The 18,972-nt window shown below is 38.8% G+C and overlaps 1 protein-coding gene across 2 annotated transcripts in view; it reads right to left on the bottom strand.

Moving 5' to 3' along the window:
- The window catches only part of SYTL4 (synaptotagmin like 4), a 189,473-nt gene that overhangs the window by 134,701 nt on the left and 35,800 nt on the right, over positions 1-18,972 (bottom strand). For both annotated transcript variants that reach the window (XM_090264511.1, XM_090264513.1), the window contains 4 exons: positions 2,907-3,087; positions 2,461-2,676; positions 2,211-2,320; positions 1,883-1,985 (listed from right to left, as the gene is read on the bottom strand). In XM_090264511.1, the coding sequence (XP_090120637.1) occupies positions 1,883-1,985; positions 2,211-2,320; positions 2,461-2,676; positions 2,907-3,016 (539 nt within the window). In that variant the 5' untranslated portion in view covers positions 3,017-3,087. The remainder of the gene's footprint in view (positions 1-1,882; positions 1,986-2,210; positions 2,321-2,460; positions 2,677-2,906; positions 3,088-18,972) is intronic.

The raw sequence follows: 18,972 nt of genomic DNA, 5'->3' as shown, positions 1-18,972 counted from the left end.
CACACATTAATGCTTCTCTTCCTCTCTTTCTCCCTCTCTTCCCCTCTCCCAAAAATAAATAAAATCTAAAAAAAAAAAAAAAACCCAGCACATTTCTTAAACGAACTTCTCAATGAAAAATACAGGTAACTAAGAAATAAAGAATTCAGAAATACAGAGAAGTCATGGTGCAACACATGGTTATAAGCATACAATCCTTTAAAATATGAACTAAAACTAAACAGATGAAAACAGGCAGATGATTTATGATGGCATAATAGAATGTAAATGCCATAATAATTTGAGTAATAAAAATTGGGAGTAGAGGAAAGAGTTGTGTAGAAGTGTAAGACATCTAATCTCTTTCACAGCAGAGTCCAACTGATAATGTGTAATATTAAAACAGATACTGTGAGGACAATAGAGTCTATCAGTCTCCCTCACCCCAGATGCCTAGGCGTGGGCCGCTTACAGATAATAATTAGATTCACATGCGCAGTGCACTCCGAGTTATATAAGCATTGATGTCATATTTTGGCTAGTAGCTGGCTTTGTCTATCCATACTACATAAGGGGTGAAACCTCCATGGGAGTATTTGTGCAGCGAGCAGTGGGAGCACGGTTGGTGGTCAGCTGGCGGTTCAGTGCATGCCTGCGGCAGAGGGCATGCATGAATGCTATAATATCTGCAATAAAGGAATGTCAGAAATCCCATCTTTACCTCGCATATTCTTCCAATTGCTGGACAAGAAGAACCTGCATTGGTTCTGGGGCAGGTACATTTTAAAAAATGACTAAATGACTCTGACCCAGCAATTCCAATCCCAGGTATCTACCTACCTAAGAGAAATTAAAACATATGTCCAAACAAAATATCATAATGAATGTTGGTAACAGCATTACTCACAACAGCCCAAAAGTGGAAACAACCCAAATGTCCATCAACAGAAGAATGGATAAACAAATGTTATAAATACATATGATGGAGTATCATTTGGTAATAAAAAGAAATGAAGTACTTATATATGCCATCACATTTAAACTTAAAAACATCACATTAAGAGAGAGAAGACGGTCACAAAGCACTACATATTGTATGATTCCATTTAAATGAAATGTCCAGGATAGGTAAATATACAGAAAAAGGAAGTCAGTGATTGCTTAGGAATGGGGAAGTACAGGGAGGCTGGGGGAAGTGATAGATAAAGGGTACAGGGCTTCTTTTTAAGGTGATGAAAAGTTCCATAATCAATTGGGGTGACAGCTGCACAATTCTGTAAATATACTAAAACCCACCAAATTTTACACTATAAATGGATGAACTGTATAATATGTGAATTATATCTCAAAAAGTTTTTTAACAAAAAGACATGACTATTATCTTTTATGGTAAAAATATATTGACAAGCAAGTCTTCAACTTTATTTCAGTGTTTTATTCTGATAAATTCAAGTAAAATTAAAGAAAATGTTTTTAATTTAATATATTATCAACCTATATTACCAAGTTTTTTCTGTCTATCCATTCACTTATCCCTCTATCTCTACATATGCACAAAAGATATCTGAACTAATTTTCAGACAATGTGAACTCTGGGGAAGCAGGAATTGCATGATTTGTTGCTTTCTTTATTGTTTCCTATACTGATTAAAGTTTTAATAATGAGTATACGTTATTTGTATTTGTCTTTAAATTGTCCTCATAAAGTAAATAAAGGCAATGTGTTAATGTTTACATATGGGTAATAGGAGTAGGAATATTTTTCCTCCTTTATTCTTTTCTATACTTTCCAAATTTTCTTATAATGAGCATCTATTATTTTAGAAATAGAACAAAGTAAAATAAAATAATACAATTAAAGAAATGTGTAGCAGTTCTTGAAATGATTGTGTGGGCTCCTTACCTGGGCTCCTTCTGTTGCTCCTGAATGATCTTTCTTCCTGACCAGATATCACCCATCTGTGACTGATGAAGGAGGCACTGTTCCACAGTCTCTCTTTTATTCACTTCAAGACAAACAAAAGCATGGCAGAGTGGTGGTGATGAAGCGGGAAACGGAAACACATGACACGTGCAGAAGGGATGACAATGGAGTCTTTTTATTCCCCACAATTAGGTTGAGCCCATGAAAGCAAGATACCACCAGTAAAAAATACATAAGGATTCAACACAAGAGGATCTATCACTAAAGTCAAGCACCTCAAGGAACCACCTGCAGAAAGAACTGGTACCTGCATGTTTGCGGCGCAGGGACATCCTGATTATCTCGCTGCCTGTACGGTAAGCAAAGCGATTCACTTTCTGGTCATAAAACCAGTCTCCTGTTGCCTTCTTCAGCTCTCTGGGAAGGAATAATAAAAGAAAATGACAGATAGATAAAGAATGGTCCTTGTCATTCAATCAACAAAGGTGGAGGGGAGAAATTCTCACCACAGCCAGGGCCTCATTTCCTTCCTCTATTCAGCCATAGGTGACACTCACATTTCCTTGGTGCACACCTTGCACCTCCAGATACCATTGCTGTCATGGATACAGCAGTCATGGCAAACAAGGTGATTACAACCCCGACAAATGTTGGTCTTAGGAGTCAAACGGCCCAGGTTTTCTTGGCACCGAGCACAGGTCCGATCACTATAATGTTGGCTTCCCCTCTTGGCACCCTTCCTTTTTATCTCCAGTAACTCATTCTTCAGTCGCCTGCCAAGACCCAAAAGAGAAGTACAGGTAGATTCAGGTTAGATAGAAAGGGGTTGTGGAGTAGACACAGTAAAACTATTTAGTTCTGTGAAAGCAACAACCTCAGAGCCAGTGAGGAGTTATAAACCTCATACATAAGTTCCTCTGAAATTCAGATGACAATTATAAGAAAAAGTCTGGATATCATTGGGCAAAGGCTTTGGAACCCATGCTTTTTCTAGGACTCTTACCTAATCCTTTTCTCATCTGCTTTCTGAAGCTCCTCATCTCGTTGTAGAACACTGAGGATCAAATCCCTTTCCATCTCAGACAGAAAAGAGAGGTCAAGTATCTCCGACATGACTTATTCTATATTTTTCTTCTACTCTTCTTTCTTCAAAGCAATCAGACTAGAAGAGCTACCAGAGTTGCCTGAAATAAGGTAAAAACTAATTTCACATAGGTAATTAACTCCAGAATAGGGCCACAGCCTGAGAGCCTTTCAGTAGGCTACTTTCCCCATGAGCAGGATAAAGAGACATTGTAGAAGTATCTGATCTATTTATATTCTTACCCCCACATGAATCCTGCCCTTAAAATAAAGTGGCTTTGATTTTTAAAGAAGGAAAACTTATTTCTGATTCTGGGAAAGGGTTGGGTCTTTAAGCATCATCATCTTGGTCAGGAAAGTGCTAAGCCCAACTGAGTCAAACTCCCCTTCCACCAAGTAGATCCTCAATCATCTAATTTTCAATATTTAAAAAAAAATTTGAAGTATATTTTATGATTATATTGTTATAATAGTTCCAATTTTTTCCCTTTGCTCCCTTCTGCCCAGTACCACCCTCCCCCAGCAATCCCACCCCCTCAATATTTTAAGTTTTCTCAAGTTTCCAATCTATTAACACAAAAAATCAGACAGTTGGTCTCTGTATTTGAGGAGAAAACCATATGAGGACTCCTGCAAGTTGAAGCCCATTTCTCCATTTCTTACCAGATTCCATGTTCCCAGGATTCAGTCAGCGTTCTGCTACATTTCACAACTTTCATCACTTATTCTACCTCCCAAAGTTCTTATTGATAACACTACCTCAAGGATATCTTCACCCATTTCATGCACACTTGTTGAGTACCCACTGTGACAGGCATAGCACAAAGTATGAGGAATAGAAAGATGAGTAATACAGTTCCTGTCCTTAAGGAGTTCACAGAGTAGTAGGGGAGACAGATATACACAAATACAGTACAATTTACTAACTGCTATCAGTGGGATAATAAATTAAATGCTATGGGACTTAGAGAAGGAATGGCTAATTCTATCTTGCATATAGAGGTAAAAGAGAGGGCTATACACATGAAGTTTCACAGAAGGTGGATTTTGCCTTATAGAACAAAGTATATGTTTGTGAGTGGGGGACAATGGAAGGAGAGACAGGTCAGGGACAGATTATATAACTCTCAAATACTCTTTAACAACTAAGAACTTTAAAATTCATTATATAAGCAATAGAAACCTATCAAACATCTTTGTTGTTGCTTTGTTTTTGATGTTGGGAAGTCACATGATCAAATTCATTTTACAGAAATAACTAGTTATAGTATGAAAGATTGATTTACATGACAGACTGAAGTACAATTTGTTGGTACATAACACATTGTTAAATATGCATACTCCTTACTCAAGCAATACCACCTCTAAGAATCTACTGAATAGAAGTATTCACATACACGTGCATGCAAGGGCATATGTACAAGAATGTTACTGCAAAATTATTTGCAAGACAAAAGTTCTTTAACAGAGGAATCATTAAACCAAATAATACTTCTATATAATAGCATATTATGCAGCCATTAAGAATGTGGTAGATATTTATGAAAATACATCTCTGACTGAAAAAGAAGTAGTTGCTAATTCCAAGATGGCTACAGAGTAGGTAGAAGCTATACTCACCTCCCAGTGCTAAACTAGATTTACAGCTAAATTATAGAGCAATCAACCTGAATATCCAGATGAAGTCTGGCTGAACTAAAATATCATACCAAGTATTTACAGAAGAAGCCACATAGAGACTGGTAAGAAGGTGGGGGAGACACAGAAAGGGCTAGACCCCACACTCAGGTGCAGTGAAGCCAGAGGGATATTGTAGCAGTAAAACCTCCTCCCCCCATGAGCACTGGGTCTCAACCCCAAGCAGGAAACCCCAACCCAGAGCAATGGAGACAGAAAAAGGAGGCTGCATAGCATCTAGTGGTAAAAATCAGTGGGGATTCAGGCTGCTTGGGAAACCCAATGCCAACTTTTCATAGATGACCTCCTACTATTACAGCACTAGCCTGGGTGATGCACTGCCCAGTCTCTGACTGATGGTGAGCCCACTCTGCCATACACAGGTCCTGCAGAAAGGTCTGCTGGCTGCAGCCAGCAGTGACTGTTGGGGACTTCTTTTTCTGTGGTGGCTCTTGGCAGAAATCCAGACAGTGACTAAACTATGTGGCTTTGGGAAGGGCCCATCTCCCCCACCTCAAGCACACAGTTGGCACCCCTCCCCAATCCACTGAACCACTTGGCCAGCCCCATCCTGTAGAATTCAGCCAAGCCAGGGGCCAGAGTGATGCACAGAGCTGGGATTTTCAAACAGTGTCTCCCAGGGAAGCTTTTGTCCTGAAACCAGGCAGGCAGGGGCTAGGGTCTGTGGTTTAGTCACAGAGTGGGGCAGGCCCACTCTTATCTTCCCAGTGAGCTCAGACCGCACTACCCCAGGAACAGGAAGAAGTGCCTGCCCCATCCTACATGTTTGAAGGCACCTCTCCCATCCTAGGTTTGTGGGCACCACACCCAACAAGAGACTATTTGGATCAACCCTTCCAATTCCCAGATATCCCACCCTGCTGGGCTCAGTTGTGGCAGGGAGGGAAAGCAGCTCAGAGCTGTGACATTCAAAGGGTGAGTCCTTAGAAGGCTAATGTCTGGGACTGGGATGAAGTGCTGAGTCCCTTCCTGTGGGCTAAGCTGGCATCAGCACCAATGGGAGACTCTTCTGATCTGTCCCCCGAGCCTGGGGTGCTTGAACTTGCTCCTGCAGAGGGCACAGCTGGCTTTACCCAGCCAGAACTAGCAGCAAGCCCCTCCAGGTGGAACTGAAGTTGGAGACTCTGGGAGAGACTGAGTGCTTTGGCTCTGGAGTAGGGGCCACATGCCCCCATTGAGTTCCTGAATGCAAGATCCCCAAGTAGGGGACCTACTAGCCATGTCCTTCCAACCCTAGTAGCCACACCTTAGCAAGATTTCAACCTATGGAATGGGCTGTGTTTTGTGCCCAGCCTGAGCCCACGCTACAGTCTTTTTGGAAGGCTCTGAGGAAGACCAGGCAACCTTAGGGGAAGGTGGTGGAGTAGCTGAGAGGTGGAGGTGAACCTCAGGGAGCCTTGGTAATTTTACAGACCTGCCTCCAGCTCTAATATGGAGGAAGCTGACCCTTATACACAGATTGGTCCCTCCCACACACACCCAGGTCTACTAAACAAAACCACAAAAAGTAAACAGCGTAGAAGCTCCATAAAAGTAGCCCAAGGCCTTCTACACACATCTGACATTGACCTGTACCTGAGCTCCACCAAAGTGCACCCAGAACCAACAGAACCAGTAGTGGACTTCACACCACACCAGAGCTCAACCCAACTAACCACACAAGCATCACACCCAAAGGGGGATTCTGGAAGACACCAGACCCTACTGGGAACAGCTCTGCCTCATGGCACACCCCCATGCACAGTGTCTCATACATGGTAATCAAGTTTTACCCTTATAGTCAGCCAACATAAAGGATTACCTCTACCCACAAAAGGGCCAACAGCATTCAAGCCTCCACTACAACAGGAGGGTACACATAACCCACAAAAAAAATTCCTGTAGCACAGACCTCAGATAATCTGGAAGACTGTGCCACTGAGCACAACACACCTTCATCATAAAGCTATCATAAAAAACTGAGGAGTCACAACAGATCTACCTAATACAGAGACAAAATGGAGAGATGGAGAAATATGCCCCAAACAAAAGAATTAAATGATCCCCAGTTGGGGGCATGTGAGAGGCAACCACACATTGATGTTTCTCTCCCTCTCTTTCTCTCTCACTTCTCCTCTCTCTAAAAATAAAAAAAAAAAAATTTTTTAAAAAACAATAAAATGGCAACAAGTTAGTACATATCAATAGTAACCTTAAATGTAAATGGATTAAATCCTCCAATAAAAAGATATAGGTTAGCTAAATGAATAAGAACACATGACCTATATACATGCTGTCTATAAGAGACCCTCCACAGAACAAAAGACACACAAAATCTGAGAGTGAAGGGATGGAAGAAAATATTCCATGCAAGTGGAAACCAAAAAAAAAAAAAGCTGGGTTAGGAATACTCATATCAGACAAAATAGACTTTAAAACAAAGGCCATAACAAGAGACAATAAAGGTAGTGACAGATAAAATAACCTTGTAAAAATATATGCACCCAACAGAGGGTTTTGTAAAGAAAATTTTGGTGCACATTAAGGGAGAAATTGACAGCAATATAGTCATAGTAGGGAATTTAAACACTCTACTGTCATCAATGTATATATCTTCCAGACAAAAAAATTAACAAGGCAACAGTGACCTTAAACAACACACTGGATCAAATAGATGTAATTGATATTTATGAAACATTCTTGCCAAATGGCAGAATATACATTCTTCTCAAGTGCACAAGAAGCATTCTCAGAGATAATCATGTTAGAACACAAAAAAGTCTTCAAAAAATTCAAGAATATTGAAAACATATCAAGTATCTTCTCTGAACACAATGGTATGAAACTTCTAGAACTCAACTACAAAAAGAAAACTGAAAAACCTTCAAATACATGGAGGCTAAAAAGTGTGTTATTAAACAATAAATGGGTTACAATGAGATCAAGGAATATCAAGGAAAAGTATAAAAATTACCTAGAAAGAAATGAAAAAGAACACATAACCCAAAATCTATGGGACACAGCAAAAGCAGTCCTGATAGGGAAGTTCATAGCATTATAGGCCTACTTAAAGAAGCAAGAAAAATCTCAAACAATCTAACCCTAAACCTAAAAGAACTAGAAAAAGGACAACAAAACAAATTAAGTCCAGAGTAAGTAGAAGGAAATAATCAAGATCAGAGTGAGAATAAATGACAGACTAAAAAAATATATATATACAGGTCAATGAAACCAAAAGCTGGTTCTCTGAAAAGATAAACATGGTTGAAGGACCTTTAACCAGGTTCATCAAGAATAAAAAATAGGAAAGAACTTATATGCATGACCCATGGACATGAACTAAGGGGGGTGGGATTTCTGGAGGGAAGGGGGATACTGGGAAGAGGGGAGCAAAGGGAAAAGAAATTGGGAAAACTGTAACAACCTAATCAATAAAATATACTTAAAAAAAAAACAAAACAAAAAAAGAAAAAGAAAAAAGGAGGAAATATATATGAAGAAATCCAACGTTAACTGGATTGTTTCTCTCTTTTGCCATTGGGGGGGGGTTGAGTTATGTAAGTTCCTTAAATTTTGAATATTAACACCTATCAGATGTATCAGTCAATATGTTCTCCAATTCCATGGGTTCTATTTTTATATTACTGGTGGACTCCTTTGTTATGCAAAAACTTTATTTTGATGTAATTCTATGTGTTTTTCTTTTGTTTCTATTACCTGGGGAGATATATCATATAAAATATTGCTATGAGCAATGTTCAAAAATTTACTGCTTATGTTGTTTTCAAGGCTTTTTATGGTTTCAGGTCTAATATTTAAGTCTTTAATTATTTCTGAATTTATTCTTGTGTGTGGTGTAAGAAGGAGGTCTAGTTTCATTGTTCTATGTGTTATCTGTATAATTTTCCCAACACTATTTTATTTATTTATTTATTTATTTATTTATTTATTTATTTATTTATGAGTCTAGAAGGGATATAAATATATAAACATAATTATAACTATACTAAGATTGAGTAAATACACATGTCAGTATACAGTAAGGGTTCTTATTATATTCTATTTTTATTTTTTCATTTTTTATCGCTGTTCTATTACAGTTGTCCTATCTTTCCCCCATTGCTCTCCCATGCACCGCCAACCTCCCCCTCTCCTATAGTCAATCCCCACCCTGTTTTCCTTGTTCATGGGTAATTTACATTAGTTCCTTGACTAGACCCTTACCATCCTAAAGACCACCCTTCTCCCCCTCTCCTTTCCCCTCTGGTCACTGTCAGTCTGTTCCTTGTTTCCATGCTTCTGGATCTATCTTCCTCATTTGGTTTTTGTTCATTAGGTTCCTGTATTAGGTGAGATCATGTGGTATTTGTCTTCACATCTTAGCTTATTTCACTAAGCATTATACTTTCCAGTTCCAACTATGTTGTTGCAAAATGTAGGAGTTCTTTCTTTCTGCTACATAACATTCCATTGTGTAAATGAACGAGGTTTTTAATCTATTCATCCACTTATGGGCACTTAGGCTGTTTACAGCATCTGGCTACTGTAAATAGCACTACTATGAACATAGTGGTGCACAGGTTTTTCTCAATTGGTGTTTCAGGATTCTTCGGGTATAATCCTAGCAATGGAATCACTGGATCAAAAGACAGTTCCATTTTTAGTTTTTCAGAGGAAATTCCATTATGTTTTCCACAGTGGTTACACCAGTGTGCATTCCCACCAACAGTCACAAGGGTTCCCTTTTCTCCACATCTAGGCCAGCACTTGTTTGTTGATTTCTTTATGATGGCCATACTGAATGGTGTCAGGTGGTATCTCGTTGTGGTTCTAATTTGCATCTCTCTGATGGCTAGTGATGCTGAGCATTCTTTCATATGCCTATAGGCCCTGTGTATATCCTCCTTGGAGAAGTGTCTGTTCAGGTCCTTTGCCCATTATTTAATTGGATTGTCTGTCTTCTTGGTGTTGAGTCATATTAATTTCTTTATGTATTTTGAGATCAAACCCTTGTCTGAAGTATCATTGGCAATATGTTTTCCCATATAGTTGGTTTCCTTTTCATCTTGCTGATGTTTTCCTTCACTGAGCAGAAACTTTTTAGTTTGATGTAGGCTCATTTGTTTATTCTTTCCTTTATTTTCCTTGCCCTGGGAGATATATTGGCAAAAATATTGCTGCATGGGATATCTGAGACTTTGCTGCCTACGTTTTCCTCTATGACTTTTATGGTGTCATGGCTTACATTTAAGTCTTTCATTCATCCTGAATTTATTACAGTGTATGATTTAAGTTGATGGTCTAGCTTCATTTTTTTTCTTTTTTGCATGTCCTTGTCCAATTTTCCCAACACCATTTGATGAAGAGACTATTTTCACTCCATTTTATGCTCCTTCCCTCTTTGTCAAATATTAAATGACCATAGAAACGTGGGTTTATTTCTGAGCTCTCTATTCTGTTCCACTGATCTATACTCAGTTCTTATGCCTGAACCAGACTGTTTTGATTACCGTGGCCTTGTAATATAGTTTGATATCAGGTATGGTGATTTCTCCTACTTTCTTCTTCTTTCTTAATATTGCTGAAGCTATACAGGGTCTTTTTTGCTTCCATATAAATTTCATAAGTATTTGTTGTAGGTCTGTAAAATACATCATAGGTATTTTAATAGGGATTGCATTGAATCTATAAATTTCTTTGGGTAGTATGGACATTTTAATGATGTTAATTGCCACAAATGAGCATGGTGTATGCTTCCATTTATTTGTATCTTCCTTAATTTCCTTCTTCAGTATTATGTAGTTTTCTGAGTATACATCTTTTGCTTCCCTGTTTAAGTTTATCCCTAAGTACTTTATTTTTCTTATTGCTATAGTAAATGGATTTTTTTCCTAGTTTAAATCTCTGCTATTTCATGGTTGGTGTACAGAAATGCCTTCATCTCTTAATATTGACTTTGTACGCTGCTATTTTGCCAAATTCACTTATTAGGTTGAGTAATTTTTTTAGTGGAGTCTATAGGCTTTTCTATGTACACTAGAATGTCGTCTGCAAATAATGACTGTTTTACTTCCTCCTTTCCAATTTTGATAATTTTTTTAATTTTTCTTGTCTGCTGTGGCTAGAACTTCCAAAACTATGCTGAATAGGAGTGAAGAGAGTGCACATCCATGTCTTGTTCCTGATCTCAGGATTCTACGTCCTTTTTAATGCTGGTGTAGTTCTCTGAAAGTTCCTTGTAGCTTTCCTGGAGTTCTTTGTAGTTCCCCTGGAGTTCTTTGTAGTTTTCTTTGAGCTCTCTGAGCTCATTGAACCTCCCTATAATCATTATTTTGAATTCCATATCTGAGAGTTCATATACCTCTATTTCATAGCACTCTTTCTGGGGATTCCTCTTTTCCTTTTGAATGTGAGTTGTGTCTTTGTCTCTCCATTTTTGTGACTCTTCTTGTTTCTTTCTGCTTTTTAGATTGATCTGCTTTGGCTTCCTGTCTTCATGTTGTGACCTTCTGTAGTAAGAGACCTGTGGGATTCAGTGGTGCAATCTCCTTGGTCTGAACTTGATTCTCTTGGGATACCTTTATGCTGTTTATTTGGGCTGTGTGGTTGTACATGGGCTTTGGTTATTGTTGTGTTGCTCTTTGGTGGGTCCTTCCCTCCAGCTAGCTGACTGAGTCACTCCTCCCACCATGTCATGTATATTGTTGTACAGATGCACTTTCTTTACTTCCTGGATCTTCCCCTGGTGACATAAGACTGTGTCCCATTCTGGGCCTAGGAAGCCTGTTAGAGACTACCAGAGATCTACTGTCTCTGTCTGTCTTTAGTTGTTAATCTATTCAATCTGTGATCAGCTGTCAGGTTTAGGCAAAGAGGGTGGGGTAGATCAATTCCTGCAGGTGGGGCTATTGCTTCCCTTTAGGCTGATGCCACTTGGAGGGGAGTGGTCCGCCTGCTGTATGGGGAATGAGTCAGCACTTGGACCCGGCTGATATCTCCCTCAGTCCTTTCCTCAAAGGCACTGCCCCACACTCTCCTTAAGCATCTCTAGTCCACTCTGCCCTCCCTCTGCTGGAGCCCAGGGTAAGTGGGTGCCAATTATTTTCATATGTGGTCCCTTTAAGAGCACTTTGTCTCCAGCCATTTCTCTCAGGCCAGCAAAAAAAAAAAAAAACCCTGGCTTTTTGCTTTTCTCATCTGGATGCTATTTTACTTTCCACTCTGTTTCTGTAGGTTGGGAAGCTCAGCTGAGGGTTTAGACCTCACCCTTATCAGGGGGAACCGCCAGCTGCTGAGATGTTTCTCTGTCCCTTCAGCTGCCACCCATGGGAGCCCAGCCAGCCATCTCTCATCTCTGCACTTCCTACCAGTCATGTTGTGATGATGCAGCACTTTCTGTCTGCCCGTGGTTATAAGACTTCTCTCCAGCTAGTGTTCAGTTGGTTATTCTGGAAGATTTCTCCACAATTATGTTGGAATTCCAGATTGGTCCTGGGAGGAGTAGTGTAGCTTCCACTTACTCCTCTGCCATCTTGGAGCTCCCAACATCATTTATTGAATAAACTATATTTAGGCCATTGTATGTGTCTGCTTCCTCTGTCAAATTAATTGCTTCTAAAAGTGTGGGTTCATTTCTTGGTTCTCTATTCTGTTCCATTGACCTATGTGTCTGTTTTTGTGCCAGTACTATGCTGTTTTGCTTACTATGACCTTATGGTAAGTTTGATATCAGGTGTGTGATTCCTCCAATTTTGTTCTTCTTTCTCAGGACCCTGAATAGATAATTCTCCAAAGAGGACATAGAGATGGCCAATAGACAAATGAAAAGATTCACAATGTCATTAATCATCCTGTAAATGTGAATTAAAACCACAATGAGATATCACCTCACACTGGTCAGAATGGCTGTCATCAATATGTTTGTTGATTACAAACAACAAGTGCTGGTGAAGATGTATAGAAAGGGGAACATTAGTACACTGCTCATGGGAATGCAGATTGGTGCGGCCACTGTGGAAACACTATAGAGATAACTCAAACAATTGAAAATAGATCTTCTTTTTGACCCAGAGATTCAACTTCTGGGAATATATCCAAAGAAACCCAAAACACTAATTTGAAATAACATAAGTACCCCTATGTTCATTTTGGTGTTATTACCATCACCAAGATATGGAAGCAGCCCAAGAGTCTCTCAGTAGATGAGTGAATAAAACAAGTATGGAACAATTACACCATGGAACACTACTCAGCCATAAAAAAGAAAATGTTACCCTTTTCAACTATATTGATGGATCTGGAGAACACTATGCTAAGTGAACTATGCCAGTGAGAGAAATACAAATACCACATGATTTCACTCATATGTGGAATCTAATGAACAAACAACTAAAAAGTATCAAAATAGAGAAAGACTCATAGATAGAGAGCAGGTTGACGACTATAGAGGCTGGTGTGTCAGGGATGGAAGGATCGGATCAAGAAAAAAGGAAAAATCACTTGTGGACATAAACAACACTGCGGTGATGCAGAATGGGGTATAAGGAGGCTAAACATATTTAAAAAATAGAACAACAGGACTTCCAGCCAAGATGGAGGTGTAGACAGACATGCTGTGTCTCCCTCCACAGCTAAGAAAAAATACAACTACCTCAAAACTAGAAACAACCAGAAGTTCCAGAAAATCAAACTGCATGGAAGTACAGCAATCAAAGACATAAAGAATAAATACTCATCCAGATAGGTAGGAGGGGTGGAGCTGGGGCGGAGAGAATGTGGTGTGGTGGCAGCAGCGGCAGCAGCGGCAGTGACAGGTCGGCAGAAAATGCAGTCACACATTTTAAAGTCAGGAGGGACACCTGGGGAGCATTCCCAGCTCCTCACCTGACCTAGCAGCTCACGGTCCCAGCACCAGGGAAAATCAAGCCTCATTGCTTCTGCCTGTGCAGACCAGTGGGGGTTGGGGTGGAGGCAGAAACTGCCGGTCTCTCAGCAGAGTCCGCTTCTTTAAAGGGCCCCCACCATCCTAGAACATCCACAGACCTACGCACTCTGGGAACAATGGCCACGGCAGCAGCTAGAGGAGCACCAGTCTGGTGCAGAAGTGGGAGAGGTTCCTGGAAAAGGGGTAAGTGCTGGTCAGGCTGCATTGTTCCCTCTCGGACCCCTCCCTCACATACAGCGCTATGACCTGGTGAAACAGGTCGCCCTGTACTCATGAATCCCTAAGGCTCTGCCCCTTATAATGTAACAAAAGCAACAGCTCTACCTGGGACATGGAGGCAAACAAACACAGAAGCATGTAAGAATGAGGAGACAGAGAAGGATGGCCCAAAAAGGGGAATGGATCAAGGTTCCAGTGGGAGAACTCAGCGATGTGGAGACAGCCAACCTAACAGGTGAAGAGACAGACAACATTACAGATGCAGAATTCAAAACACTGGTGATAAAGATGCTCAGAGGCTTGACAGATATGCTTGAGTATGGCAAACACATAAGAGAAGAAGTGAAGGCTATGCTAACTGAAATGAAGGAAAATCCACACAAAACCAATGGTGAAGGGAAGGAAACTGGGGTTCAAATTAATGATTTGGAACATAAAGAAGAAAAAAAACAACAGTCATCCAGTGCAGAATGAGGAAGCAAGAATTGAAAAAAATGAGGAAAACTTCCCAAATTTTGTGAAGGAGTTGGACATACAGGTCTGGGAAGCACGGAGGGTGCCAGGTAAGCTGGACCCAGAGGGGACCACACCAGGATGCATCATGATTGAGATGCCAAAGGTTAAATATAAAAAGAGAGTCCTGGGGGCGGCAAGAGAGAGGTGAAGAGTTGCCAATAGGGGGTTGCTTATAGGACTATCAACTGATTTCTCAGAGGACACGTTGCAGGCAGGAAGGGACTGGCAAGCAGTATTCAATGTGATGAAAGGCAACCTGCAACCAGGACTACTCTATCCAGCAAGGTTATCATTTGGAATGGAAGGGCAGATAAAGTGCTTTCCAGACAAGGTAAAGCTAAAAGAGTTCATCATCGCCAAGCCATTATTATATGAAATGTCAAAGGGACTTACTTAAGAAAAAGAAGATCAAAACTATCAACACTAAAATGACAACAAACTCACAACTATCAACAACTGATCCTAAAAAATAAAAACAAAATCCAACTAAGCAAACCAAAATAGGAACAGAATCATAGGTATGGGGATCATTTGGAGGATTATCAGCTGGGTGGGGGGAGGGGGAGAAATGGGGATATGGTGCAGGGATTAAGAAGCATAATCGATTGGTACAAAATAGACAGGGGGAAGTTAAGAATAATATAGGAAAGGGTGAAGCCAAAGAATTTATATGCATGACCCATGGACATGAACTAAGGGGGTTGGGATTGTTGGCGGGAAGTGGGGTACTGTGCAGAGGGGAGCAAAGAGGGAAAAATTGGAACTACTGTAACAACATAATCAATAAAACATACTTAAAAAATAGAACAATAATAAAAAGTAAAAAGAAAAACGTCAAGTATTAAAAGCAGAAAAAGTCAAAACATAAAATAAATAATTCAAAGTGTGTAGAGAAAAAACTCTAATACCTCATTTATTTAAAAGAACACTTTCAAAATTTATTAAGATTGACTTAAAAAGGAAAATAAAACATTAAGCCAATGTAAAAAGAAAAGAAGAGAGGACTTAAATGCAATCAGAAATAAAAGAGGAGAAGTGACAACTGACACCACGGAAATACAGAAGACTGTAGGAACTACTATGAACAACTATATGCCAATGAATTGGACAACCTGGGTTTAATGGATAAATTCCTAGAAACATACAATCTTACAAAACTGTATCAGAAAAATTAAGAAAATCTGAATAGACCAATTACAACTAATGAAATTGAAGCAGTAATCAAAACACTCCCAGCAAACAAAAGTCCTGGACTGGATGGCTTCACAGACACATTTTTGTAAATATTTAAAGAAGAACTACTTCCTATCTTTCTCAAACTATTATGAAAATTCAAGAAGAGAGAAGACTCCCAAACTCTTTTTATGAGGCCTGTATTATCCCAATTCCAAAACCAGGTAAAGAAACAACAAAGAAAGAAAATTATAGGCCAAAATCTCTTATGAATAAAGATGTTAAAATCCTCAATAAAATATTACCATACTAGATTCAGCAATACATTAAAGAGATCACATCCTACGATTATTTAGGATTTATTCTGGGGATGCAAGGTTGGTATAAGATTTGCAAATCAATAATTGTAATACATAAACAAAATGAAAGATTAAAATAACATGATCATATCAATAGATGCAGAAAAAGCATCTGATAAAATCCAGCACCCATTTATGATAAAAACTCTCAGCAAAGTGGGGATAAAAGGAACATACATCAATGTAATAAAGGCCATATATGATTAACCCACAGCCAACATCTACTATATGACCTACCCACAGTCATAATCTACTACATCTAATAAATTAATTTGGCAAAGTAACAGGATACAAAACTCAATATTCAGAAATCAGGGGCATTTTTATACACCAATAATGAACTAGCAAAAAGAGAAACTAAGAAAGCAATTTTCTTTACTAGTGCAACGATAAAAAAATAAGGTACCTAGGAATAAGTTCAACCAAGGAGATGAAAGAGCTGCACTCAGAAAACTATAGGACACTGAAGAAAGAAACTGAGGAAGATACAAATAAGTGGAGGTATATACTATGCCACGGATTAGAAGAATTAACATTATTAAAATGTCCATACCACCCAAAGCAATCTATAGATTCAACACAATTCCTATTAACATATCAATGGCATATTACACAGATCTAGAACAAATATTTCAAAATTTTATATGGAACCACAAAAGACCCTAGATAGCCTCAGGAATTCTAAGAAAGAGGAACAACATCAGAGGGATCACAATTCCTGATATAGAACTATACTACAAGGACATTGCAATCAAAACAGCCTGGTACTGGCATTATAATAGGCACATAGATCAAGAGAAGAGAACAGATAACCCAGAAATAAACCCATGCCTTTATGGTCAATTAATATTTGACAAAGTAAGCAAAGCATATAATGGAGTAAAGACAGTCTCTTCAATAAACGGTGCTGGACAGGTACATGTGGGAAAAAAATTACACCGCCAAATTATACCATACACAGAATAAACTCAAAATACACAAAATACTTAAATGTAAGTCACAAAACCATAAAAATCCTAAAAGAAAACATAGGCAGTAAAATCTCAGACATCTCTTGTAGCTGTATTTTTGCTGCTATATCTCCTTGGGCAAGGGAAAAAATAAATAAATGGGACTACATCAAACTTAAAATGTTTTGCACAGCAAAAGAAACCATCAACAAAATGAAAAAAAGAACCCCACTGTGTAAGAACACATATTCACTGTTGATACATCTGATAAGGGGTTAATTTCTAAAATATATAAAGAACTTATACAACTCAAAACCAGGAAGACAAACATTCCAATTAAAAAATAGGCAACTTACCTGAATAGACCCTTCTCCAAGGAAGAGATACAGATGGCCCATTGATATATAAAAAAATTCTCAACATCAGTAATCATCAGAGAGATGCAAATTGCAACCACAATGAGATACCACTTCACAGCTCGCAGAATGACTATCATCAATAAATCAACAAACAAGTTTATGAGGATATGCAGAAAAGAGAACCACTGTGCACTCTTTGTGAAAATGTACACTGGTGTAGCCACTGTGGAAAACAACACTGAGTTTCCTCAAACAATTAAGAAGGGAACTGCCTTTGACCCAGTGATCCCATTTCTGGGAATAGATTCTAAAGATCCCAAAACAACAATCAGAAAGAATATATGCACCCCTATGTTCATTGCAGTGTTATTTACAATAGCCAAGATCTGGAAACAGTCCAAATGCCCATTAGTAGATGAGTGGATGAAAAAGCCGTAACACATTTACACAGTGGATTACTGCATGGCCATAAAAAGGATGGAAATCTTACCTTGTACAACAGCATGGATAGACCTAGGAGATTATTATGCTAAATGACATAAGCCAGTCACAGAAAGACTAATACCAAATGATCTCACTTATACGTTGAATCTAATAAATGAAATCAACTGACAAACAAAACAGAAACAGGGGCATGGGCACATTGCACTGGCTGACAGCTGTCGGGGGAGTGAGGGGGTACTAGATAAAAGAAGGTGAAGGAATTAGTAAAAATACATGTATACATAGCACACAGACACAGACAACAGTGTGGTAATAGCCAGAGGGAAAGGGGTGTGAAGGCTAGGGGAAAGTGAGCAAAGGAGGGGATGGTGATGGAAAGCGACTTTGCTTGGGACAATGGGCCCATGATGCAGTGTTCAAGTGATGTTTTATTGAGTTGCTCACTTGAAACCTATATGGTTTGCGAACCAATGTCACACCAAAAAATTCAATTTTTAAATAAGATGGCAAAAAAGAAATAAAAAGAAGTAGTTGCAGGAAGATATTGAATAATCTCTTTGGTATGGCATTTACTATACATTTGTATATGCTCTTAAGAAAATAAATGAGTTTAGAAGGCAAGAAGTATAGTTTTAGTCATATTGAATTTGTGCTGCATATAGCATATCCAGGTAATTAGACCCAGGAAGTTGGAGGCACAGGGCTGGACCTCAGGAAGAGAGACTTTATCTGAAAATATATATTTTCTAGCAATGGGAGTCAAAGAGCTCAGGAGAGAGATAGAGTAAGAAAGGAAATGAGGTTCATACTTACCTTCTCAGCTCTCCCTTAAAATTGGACAAGAAGCTCTTTTCAATTTAATTTTTTTGTACTAATTACCTACTGGACAATAGAAATATAAAGACAGCAAAGCTAGACATGTTCTGGAAACCTCAACATTTTCTCAACTTGGCTATTTCCTGATATTTATTGAACTACACAACACTAAACCTCTTTCATAGGTCCTTTCTTTAATAGTCTTAAAGAAATAGTCTTAGTTCTTATCCCCAAAGAGTATGTACTCTCCATGAGAACAAGGACTTCATCAATTTTCTTCTATGTATCTGGACCAACACCTAACACAATATTTTACACACAGCATTGCATATGCCACCACTATTATTGATCATCACTGTCATCATCACTCCAACATTCCATTTATTGAGAATTTACTATATTCCAAGCAACAAGTATTTCATATACCCTTATATTTAAACTAATTTAATCCTCACAGCAACCCTGAGAGTGAGGTACTATTATTACTGCCATTTTAAAAATGTGGACTCAGTAAAGTTTAGATTAATGT

This window comes from Furipterus horrens, unplaced genomic scaffold, assembly GCF_987537825.1.
Source record: "Furipterus horrens unplaced genomic scaffold, mFurHor1.1.pri manual_scaffold_17, whole genome shotgun sequence".
NCBI classification, from domain to species: domain Eukaryota; kingdom Metazoa; phylum Chordata; class Mammalia; order Chiroptera; family Furipteridae; genus Furipterus; species Furipterus horrens.
The sequence above is the reverse complement of the archived record's forward strand: the minus strand, read 5'-3'. Positions and strand labels throughout refer to the sequence as shown.